A 10,489-nucleotide genomic window follows, 5' to 3' on the forward strand; every position below is an offset into this window, starting at 1 on the left:
GTTGTACCCAAATCATTGGAGGACTTAGAATTTTAAACCCCTGAAGGATTTTTTTTTATTTGGTCTTTTTGAGACAGGGTCTCCCCATAGTCTCATCTGACCTGAACTTATTATGTAGACCAGGATGGTCTTGAACTCAAAGCAATCTGCCTGCCTCCGCCTCCTGAGTGCTGGGACTAAAGGCGTGCACCACCATACCCAGCAGAGGAAGTATATTTTAAGAATCTAAAGTTTAAAGAAAACATTTAATTTTTATGTGTATGAGCATTTTGAGTGAATGTAAGTGTACTTTGCAAGAGCAGCCAGTGCTCTTAACCACTGAGCCATCTCTCCAGCCCCCAAAGTTAATTTTTTAAAATTGTGAATTTAGGGCTGGAGAGATAGCTCAGAGGTTAAGAGCACTGACTGCTCTTGCAGAGGACTCAGGTTCAGATTCCCAGCACCCACATGGCAGCTAACAACCATCCATAACTCCAGTTCTAGGGAATCTGATGCCTTCTGACCTCCGCAGGCATTGCATGACATGGGTGCACTTACACACATGCAGGCAATATTCATACATACAAAATAAAAATAATAAATAAAATATTTAAAATTGTGAATTTATCAGGGCAACTGTGCTGAGAATACTGCAAAGAAGCTGAGTATTGCCCGAGGGGAGCAGGACACTTATGCAATCAACTCTTACACCAGAAGTAAAGAAGCCTGGGATGCTGGAAAGTTTGTAAATGAAGTGGTTCCTGTCACAATTACAGTAAAAGGTGATTACTTTTTAATCATTTTTTTCTTGATTAGATTTTACTTTTAATAGAATTTACATGTTACAGGGTTTTGGTTTTTTGGGGGGGGGATCTTTTTGAGACAGGGCCTCCCTGTAGCCCCAGCTGACCTGGAACTCGCTATGTAGACCAGGCTGGCCTCGAACACACAGAGCTCCGCCTGCCTCTGCCTCCCAAGTACTGGGATTAAAGGTGTACGCCACTATGCACGGCACTGATAATTTTTTTCAGAAAATTTATTATTATTTTTTTAAATTTTTTTTTATTTTATGTGTATGAGTGTATTGCCTGTATGTATGTGAGTGTACCCATGTCGTAACGCCGTGGAGGTCAGAAGAGAGCTTCAGATTCCCCTGGAGCTGGTGTTAAGCATGGTTCATAGCCACCATGTGGGTGCTGGGAATCGAACCTGGGTCCTCTGCAAGAGCAGTCAGTGCTCTTAACCACTGAGCCTTCTCTCCAGCCCTATTATTTCTATTTTATGTTTATGAATGTATTGCCTGCATGTATGTGAGTGCACCCGTGTTGTGCAGTGCCACAGAGGTCAGAAGAGGGCTTCAGATTCCCCTAGAAGTGGAGTCAAGGATGGTTTGTAGCCACCATGTGGGTGCTGGGAATCTAACCCGGGTCCTCTGCAAGAGAGTCAGTGCTCTTAACCGCTGAGCCATCTCTCCAGCCCTAAGCTGATAATTTTTAATTTATGTATTTATTAGAACTCTCGTAAGTGACATACATATGTTTAATAGTTTTAGATTTATGGGCCTAGAGAGATGGCTCAGTGGTTAAGAACACTGACTGCTCAAGAGGTCCCAGATTCAATTCTCAGCACTCACATGGCGACTAACAACTGTTGGTAACTCCAGTTCCAGAGGATCTGATGCCTTCTTCTGATCTCTGCAGGCATTGTACCACACAGGTGAACTTAGATGTAGGCAATACACTCATACACATCAAAAATAAAATATTAAAAAAATTTTTTTTTAAATTTTTAATTTTTTTTGCAATTATTTAATAACCAGATACTTAGAAGAAGCATTTCATTACAACAGCATTGACATATTCAATAACAATTTCCAGAGCTAAGATGCATTGCTTTCAAAATTGGCTATAGATTTTAAAAAAGAAATTTTTATTTATTGTGTGTGTATGCTGTTTGTTATATGGGGGCAGGCACATGTACGGAAGTCAGAGGACAACTTTGTTGAATCAGTTCTGTCCTTCCACCTTTATGTGGATTCTGGTGCTTGAAATCACATCATCAGGTTTGTGTGTGGGAAGCACTTCTAATGCTGAGCCATCTCCCTGGCTCTAGCGTAAGTATTTTTAAGAGGTAATGTTTATTAGAAGAGTACTAGGGGCTCCTCCCAGAACTGAAGGGTAAATGGCACCCATCACCAGAGTCATACCTGTTCTGCTTGCAGTGAGGAGAGAAGCCTCACCAGCTGCATCAGTCCATGATATGGACGCATTAACTTAGTTTAGATCATGTGTCTGTTCTCAGAATGATTACTGTGCTCTAGGTGATAGAACTCTGCTTTATACAGTGTTGGTTGGACATCTACCCTTGGATAAATAGTGGGATCCGTGATCATAGACAGTTGGGAAGATAATGGGAGTTGTAGGTATAGAAGGTTTAAAATTCATTAAGTTGCTTCATAAGCGTCTTTTTTTTTTGGTCTTTTTGAGACAGGGTCTTCCTGTGGCCCCAGCTGTCTGGAACTCACTATGTAGTCCAGGCTGGACTTGAACTCACAGAGATCTGCCTGCCTTTGCCTCCCAAGTGCTGGGATTAAAGGCGTGCACCACCACGCCCGGCAATAAGTGCCTCTTTAGCACAGCAACATAATAGGAAATATAGACAGTAGATTCTTGATGATTGCTTACTTTGGATGACAGGTACTCAAAGGAAGACATCATGTGCAGTGGTTTCATGCAGAGTGACTCTTTGTTGTCTTGGCTAATGATTACTTAATATTTTAATTTTAGGTAAACCTGATGTGGTGGTGAAAGAAGATGAAGAATACAAGCGTGTTGATTTTAGTAAAGTTCCAAAGCTGAAGACTGTGTTCCAAAAAGAAAATGGTTAGTAGAAATCCAATGTAAGAGAAAAATTGTTACAGTATTTGTTCTTGGACTTAACCTAACAATGTAAACAAAGCAACTATAGAAAACATCTCTATGTTATTTCACATGTTCAATATATCAGGTTCAAGTACAAATAACCACATCATATCTATGCAAAATGTTTTGAAAATTGCTTAACAGTTTATACTTTCAGGAAAGAGATTATATAACAGGGCTAGAGAATTGTTATTCATTTAATTTCCATAGTTTATTGTGAATTAAAAATCACATTTATTTTAATAAGATTCCTCCATTGATAGCTATGTGTTCACTGGTGTATTTAGTACCTGGCTTAGTAGTATGTTCTCAGGACCTTAATTGTGAATGTTGGGACAAATGGAACCTCAGTTCTAAATATCCTTTTGAGAGTGCCTGCTGGGGGCGTCAAACTCGGGTCCTCGCATGTTAGGAAAGTACTACTGAGTGACACCCCAGGTCTAATTTCTAAATTGTTTGGAAATCCTTTGAGAAGTATGAGCTCTTTTAAAGTTAGCTGCATGCGGTTTTCATACTATTCTCCAATTAGTTTTTCCCCTTTCCTGGTGGAATTTCAGTTCCAAGTATTTAAATGGTCAGTCTTCTTTTTTTGTGAGTATGTATAAAAATTTTTATTGTAAAAGCATATTTGAATTCCAGTAGCAGTCTATTATAGGGTCTACATTGCCATTAAAAACAGCTTTATTGTTAGTTTATATGCCATAACAATCCAATTTTTTTTTTGGTCTTTTTGAGACACGGTCTCCCTGTAGCCCCAGCTGACCTGGAACTTGCTATGTAGACCCGATGGCCTCAAACTTACAGAAATCCACCCGCCTCTAAAAATCTTGATTTTAAAGTTCAGTGGTTTTAGTGTTCACTAACATTTTTCAAGTGCTTCTAGAGAATATGATTTTTGTAAAAAATTTATGGGACTGGAGATATGGCTCAGCATTTAAGAGCACTGGCTGCTCTTGCAGAGGACCAGGGTTCAATTCCCAGCACCCACATGGTAGCTAACAACTGTTCATAACTCCAGTTCCAGGGGATGTGACCCCTCTTCTGACCTCCACAAACATTGTACAACACAGGTGCACTTACATACATGCAGGCAAAATACTCATGCACATAACTTTTTAAAAACATTTATGTGTATGTGTTTTGCCTGCATGTAAGTGCACCACGTGCATGCAGTGCCCATGGAGGCCAGGAAAGGGTGTTGTATTCCCTAGAACTGGAGTTACAGATGGTTGTGAGCTGCCTAAAGTGGGTGCTGAGAACTGAACCTAGGTCCTCTGCAAGAAGTTAATGCTCTTAAATGCTGAGCCACCCCTCCAACCCTGTCTGTTTCTGATACTGATTTAGAAAATACCTGCTATCTCCTGTAGTTTGGAAATGAAGAGATACTAAAGAAATAGAGCTAGTCCTTATCTTGGAAAAGGGCTAAAGGGCTCATGCATGTTTCTGAGCCACCACTGAGAAAATTGTCCCTGAACACTCCCACAAGGCGCCCTTACAGTCATTATGTTGTAGTTTGCTTTGTATAGGTTTCCCAAGGGCAGGAATTATTTCTACCCCTACGTACGATGTTTCTGTACATTTAATAACCTAGACAACATTCTGGGTATTTGTGAGATTGAATTGAATGAACTCAGTGTAAAGGAATGTTTTTCACTTTGCGCTTGTTTTCAGGCACGGTAACAGCTGCCAATGCAAGCACACTGAACGATGGAGCCGCTGCTGTGGTTCTTATGACTGCAGATGCAGCTAAGAGGCTCAATGTGAAGCCATTGGCGCGAATAGCAGGTAGATGTTCTCACCTTGTTCATGGTTTCAACCCATGGCCTTGCTGGGCAAGCATTCTACCATGGAGCTATAACTCAGCCCCTTTTTATTGAGACAGGGTCTCACTGAGTTGTACAGGCTGGCCTGAACTCACTCTGCAGCCCACACTGGCTTTAAACCTGTGATCTTCCTGCCTTAGCTTCCCTAACTAGCTAGGATGATAGCTTGTGCCACCAGGCCTGGGCTTGACTTTGTTTATTCTATTACTTTTAAAATTAAATTTTTTAAAATTTTATTATTTTTATTTTATGTGTATGAGTGTATTGCCTGCATATTTAAGTGCACCTGTGTCATGCAGTGCCTGCAGAGGTCAGAAGGGAGTGTCAAATCCCCTGGAACTGGAGTTACAGACGGTTGTTAGCTGCCATACAGGTGCTGGGAATCAAATCCATGTCCTCTGTAAGAGCAGTCAGTGCTCTTAACTGCTGAGCCATCTGTTCAGCCCCCAAATTAAAAAAATTTGTGTGTGCTTGACTGTGGAGCCCAAGGTCTGCACTCGGTGTTTTCCTTCAGTCTTTTGAAGATAGGATCTTTCACTAACCCTGAAGGTTGTTGATTCACCTAGGCTGGCTGGCCAGAGCTTCAAAGATCTGGTTGTGTCCATACTCCTCTATGCTATGCTTTTTTTTTTTAAATTTTAAATGTGGGTTCTGGGGATCTGAACTTCAGGCTCTGTGTGGCAGGCAGGCACATTACTGAACCAGCTCCCAGCCCTTGGCCTTGTTTATTCTTAAATTTCTATAAACTGTTGCTCAAATTGACTTCTCTACTTGGCAATATACAGTGACAGCTATTTCTGTCTGCAATTATTTCTGTTTGCAATTTTTACTTTATGACCGACACATATTTTGACCGAGATAGAAACTGCTTGAATTTTTTGGGGTGGGGGGGCAGGGAGAGACAGGGTTTCCCAGTAGCCCCATCTGGATTGGAACTGTTATGTTAGATCAGGCTGGCCTCCATCTCAGAGATCCAGTATCTGCCTTTGCCTCCCAAGTGCTGGGATTAAAGGTATGCATCACCATGTGTAGCTCCTTGAATATTTTTGTTAAAATTTGCTTTGTTTTAAGAATATGTTTGGCGAGTGAGCTGACTTAATGGGCTCGGGTACTTAGCACCAGGCCTGATGACTGAGTTGCATCCCTACAACCCACATGGTGGAAAGAAAACCAACTCCTGTAAAATGTCTTGACTTCCACACACACTGTGGCACATTTATGCCCACGCAAAATAAGTGTTAAAAAAAAGTTTTTAAAAGTTTATTTAGCCAGGCATGGTGGCGCACACCTTTAATCCCAGCACTTGGCGGGCAGAGGCAGGCGGATCTTTGTGAGTTCCAGGCCAGCTGGGGCTTTTGGGAGACCCTGTCTCAAAAAAGACTGAAAAAAATTTGCATATTCCTACATGTATGTAAATACACCTGTGCCATGCAATGCCTGCAGAGGTCAGAAGAGGGTGTCATTACATCCTCTGGAACTGGCTGTTGGCCACCATGCATGTGGGTACTGGGGACTGAACCTGGGTCCTCTGCAAGAGCAGCGCTCTTAACCACTGAGCCGTCTCTTGAGCCTTTTTTTTTTGAGACAGGGTCTTACTTGGCAGCCTTAGCTGGCCAGAACTCTCCTTATAGACCATCCTAGGCTGGCCTCCCATCTAGCCAACTGCCTGCCTCTCCCTCCTCAGTTTTGGAATTAGACATGTACTACCATACCCAGCTAAGGTTTTAGTTTAGATTATGATCTAGAAAGAAAGGCAAGCATCCAAAAACCTGTTACCCATCCTATGTGAGTACAAAAAGCCCCCAAGATGGATATTTTACCCAAACAGCCAGCCAGGCAGAAGAAAATGAATATGAGATCGGGACTCCAGAAATTAAAAAAGTAGATGTTTACTGGGCGTAGTGGTGCACACCTTTAATCCCAGCACTCAGGAGGCAAAGGCAGGCAGATCTCTGTGAGTTCCAGGTCAGCCTGGTCTCCATAGCAAATCCAGGCCAGCTGGTCACAGGGAGACCCAGTCTCGAAAAGACCAAAAAAAAAAAAAGTAGATGTGCTGGCCCTTAATTTTCTTAAAAGAGGCTCTGTGTGTGTATGTGTGTGTGTGTGTGTGTGCGTGCGTGCTATGGCACACATGAAGAGGTCCGAGGACAACTTTGGTTCTCGTTCCACCTTTTCATAGGTTCTGGGGATTGAACTCAGGTCTCAGGTCTAGAAGCATTTTACTGGCTGAGCCATCTTGTTGGCCCTGTGTTTACCTTTAAAATCTGCCTTGTCTTCACTACTGTCTGACATATTTAGCTTAATTTTTTTCTAGCTTCTGTCTTGGGTTCTTATTTTTGTGGTGCTTGGGATTGAATTGAGAGCCCTATGAACTCTACTCTGAGCTATGCTACCAAGCTCCTAGATCATGGTTTCAACTCACTGATACTGACATCTGTATTATTCTTTGTTCTGTGGACTGTTGCCTGTTTAGTGTTGCTGTTGGCATGCAAGTAGATCTTACCTTTTAGGAAATCAAAAATACCTGTATATGGTTCCACTGTCTTCAGAGGAAAATCCTCCCCAAATTTCTCTCCAGATAAACAGGTGTCTTAGAGACCTAGTATTATTTGACAACTATAGAAGATTACAAAATGAGCAAATATAGCTACATATAGCATAAGTATTAGGAAATGTGGGCTTATGAGGTTAGGTTGGCTTTTGCATCTTATATATAAGGATGAAGCTTTGGGTACTTGGAAAAGAGCTTAACAATCTTTATTTTTGCAGCATTTGCTGATGCTGCTGTAGATCCTATTGATTTTCCTGTTGCACCTGCATATGCTGTACCTAAGGTGAGAAAAAGTGAGGGACTCTACTCCATTGTGCTAACTTCTGGTTTGTTTCAACCAAGGTCGGAGTTTTTAGATCATCAATTACTCATTTGCAGAAGCATAGTGATAACTTGGTATTCTGTCTTCCAGTTCAGAAAACAGTAAAAACAATACATACATAATAGCAAACTGCATCTTCATTAGAATAGATCAAAAGTGGGTAACTGAATTACTTGTAAGGATGCTGAGTGCATCCATCTGGTGTAGTAAGCAGAGTGGGAGGCTGGTGTGGCAAAGAGAAGGCAGACTAGTGGCACGGATCTAGAACTCAAAGTAAATAGCTTCTTCCAGAGATTTTTGCCTTCCTGATGGAACTACTGGCTGCAGGTTTCAGAGTAAGGAATAAAATGACACAAAAGTCTTTTTAGTCCAAATTGGTAGTATGTGCCACCAAAGGCAAAGATAATCAAGCCAGCTGCAAGCTGTTAGGGGACACAAAGAAAGTGCTGAGCAGGTTTAGGGGGTTCAAAGACCACACTGTATCCATCCAGCAAACATGTCCTCACAGAGAAGGCCTCACTTTTGATCTTTTGTTTTGCCTTTGACAGGATCTCACTATGTAGTCCTGTAGCTCCATACACATACCAGGCTGGCCTTGACCTCTGAGATCTGCCTGCCTGTCTCCAAGTGCTGGGATTAAAGGTGTGCTCCAACACCCTTGGCTTTGAGACAGAATCTTGCTATGTAGAAGGGGCTGGCCTTGAAATTGAGATACTCCTTCCTTTGCCTCCTGAGTGTTGTGATTCCAGATGTATACCAACTCTTCCAGCTGGAGTGGACTTCTGAGAATAGTACCCAGATAAAAAAGGGAGCAAGATCAGTAGAAAGGACAGAGAAGGATCAGCCAATTCCAGCAGATCCCAGGCAGGAATATACAGCTTCTCAGTCAGTGCACCAGGTTAGATGCCAATGGTAAGATTTTTTTTTTTTTTTGGTCTTTTTGAGACAGGGTCTCCCTGTAGCCCTGGCTGGCCTGGAACTTACTATGTAGACCAGGCTGGCCTTAAACTCTCAGAGATCCACCTGCCTCTGCCTCCCAAGTGCTGGGACTAAAGACATGTGCCACCATGCCCGACCTGGCTTTAGCAGTATTATAATCCTCTTTCATTTGACAAAGCAAGGATACAGAACTAAGCAACATATGAGCAAGGTAGATCTTAGGAACAGAAAAGTTGTAATTTCATATTTCATATTTTTTATTTATTTTTTTGTTTTATGTGTATGTGTGTATTACTTGCATGTAGGTAAGTGCACCCATGTCGTGCAATGCCCACGGAGTTCAGAAGAGGCTGTTGGATCTCCTGGGACTGGAATTATGGACAGTTGTTAGCTGCCATGTGGGTGCTGGAATTTGAACCCGGGTCTTCTGCAAGTACAACCAGTGTTCTTAACCACTGAGCCATCTCTCCAGCCCCCGTGTAATTTCAAATATAGAACACACCTTCTCAAGCATCTGTGGAGTGTCCAATGAAAATACAATTTTCTGTATCTGTCCAGAGTAAGCATATGATAATGCAGTCAACATTCTGATTATAGTACAGGAAAAAAAAGCAAAATACGAAAATAAATCCTTTCAATAACGACAGCAGAGGGAAATACCAAAATCACAAAATCTCCAGAAAATGACGAAAATCAGTTGTGATTGCTGAATATTGAAATACCAGCTATCTTTTTTAGGTTCTTAAATATGCAGGACTGAAAAAAGAAGACATTGCTATGTGGGAAATAAACGAAGCTTTCAGTGTGGTTGTGCTAGCCAACATCAAAATGCTAGAGATTGATCCCCAAAAAGTGAATGTCCATGGAGGGGCTGTTTCTCTGGGACATCCAATTGGGTAGGTACAATAACAAGTAATCTAGGTTAACAGCTGCCTTATATTGCTACTTAAACGTCAGCGGCTTTATGGTCACCCCTGTTGCTTTGTATGTTTTCTTTCCCATCAGTCCTTACAGCAAATACTATTTCTGATAGATACTATCCAACAGTGAGCACAGAACTAGCACATTGGTTGCTTGAAACCCTAGTGTTGAACAACAGAGAAACTAAAATCCAAGTTTAGGGTTTTAGAAGAGCTGTAATCTTTTCCTGAAACACATCTTCTAGACTAGAACCATTTTCTGGTTGGATGGTTCTTCAGTAAAGAACCAAATGCTTTCTTAATCCTAGGATGTCTGGAGCCCGGATCATTGTTCATTTGGTTCATGCCTTGAAACAAGGAGAGTTTGGTCTTGCCAGTATTTGCAATGGAGGAGGAGGCGCTTCCGCTCTGCTGATTGAGAAGGTGTAGACAACTCCTGTTGTTGGAGGAGACAACCCTATGTGACCAGAAACCCAGCTCTGATGAATGTGACTCCCCAGGCCAGCTTATAGTCAACAAAGGCTGCATCATTTTTTATTATTTTCTATTAAAAAATTTTTTAATAATAAAATGATCACATCCCAAACCTTTTGAAATTACAAATAAATTTTTCTTCTCCTTTAATTTTTTGGTAATCTTTCAAAGTCTGACATATTTCTATATAATCAATCTATACTGTTTGAAATGCTGGTGTATAATTACTAGTTATCTATGTAAGTAGTTAGAAGACACAATCTATACTTTTGAGAATCATTAAAGGTGAAAATAATTTTGATTCGTGATCATCTTTATCACTCCCTACCACCCCCCACTGATGGAAGTTTTTTTTTTCTTTTCTTTTTTGAGAGCTTGGTTTTTATTTTGTTTTTTTCCTAATTCTGTAAAAGAAGACAAAGATTTATTTATTTAGTTAGTTGGTCTTTTTGAGACAGTCTCCCTAAGACAGGGTCTCTATGTAGCCTCAGTGGTCCTGGAACTATGTAGATCAGGCTACCTCGATCTCAGAGATATGTCTGCCTTTGCCTCCTGAGTGC

General features: G+C 41.3%; 1 protein-coding gene across 1 annotated transcript in view; it reads left to right on the plus strand.

Annotated features, from left to right (window-relative positions):
- The window catches only part of Acat1 (acetyl-CoA acetyltransferase 1), a 23,652-nt gene extending 13,557 nt beyond the window's left edge, over positions 1–10,095 (plus strand). Inside the window, exons 7-12 of the mRNA XM_008829712.3 lie at positions 611–761; positions 2,766–2,861; positions 4,572–4,685; positions 7,493–7,557; positions 9,274–9,431; positions 9,764–10,095. Coding sequence (XP_008827934.1) covers positions 611–761; positions 2,766–2,861; positions 4,572–4,685; positions 7,493–7,557; positions 9,274–9,431; positions 9,764–9,884 — 705 coding nt within the window. The 3' untranslated portion in view covers positions 9,885–10,095. The remainder of the gene's footprint in view (positions 1–610; positions 762–2,765; positions 2,862–4,571; positions 4,686–7,492; positions 7,558–9,273; positions 9,432–9,763) is intronic.
- The last annotated feature ends 394 nt before the right edge of the window (positions 10,096–10,489 follow it).

This window comes from Nannospalax galili, unplaced genomic scaffold (genome assembly GCF_000622305.1).
Source record: "Nannospalax galili isolate Female #2095 unplaced genomic scaffold, S.galili_v1.0 scaffold854, whole genome shotgun sequence".
Classification (NCBI taxonomy): Eukaryota; Metazoa; Chordata; class Mammalia; order Rodentia; family Spalacidae; genus Nannospalax; species Nannospalax galili.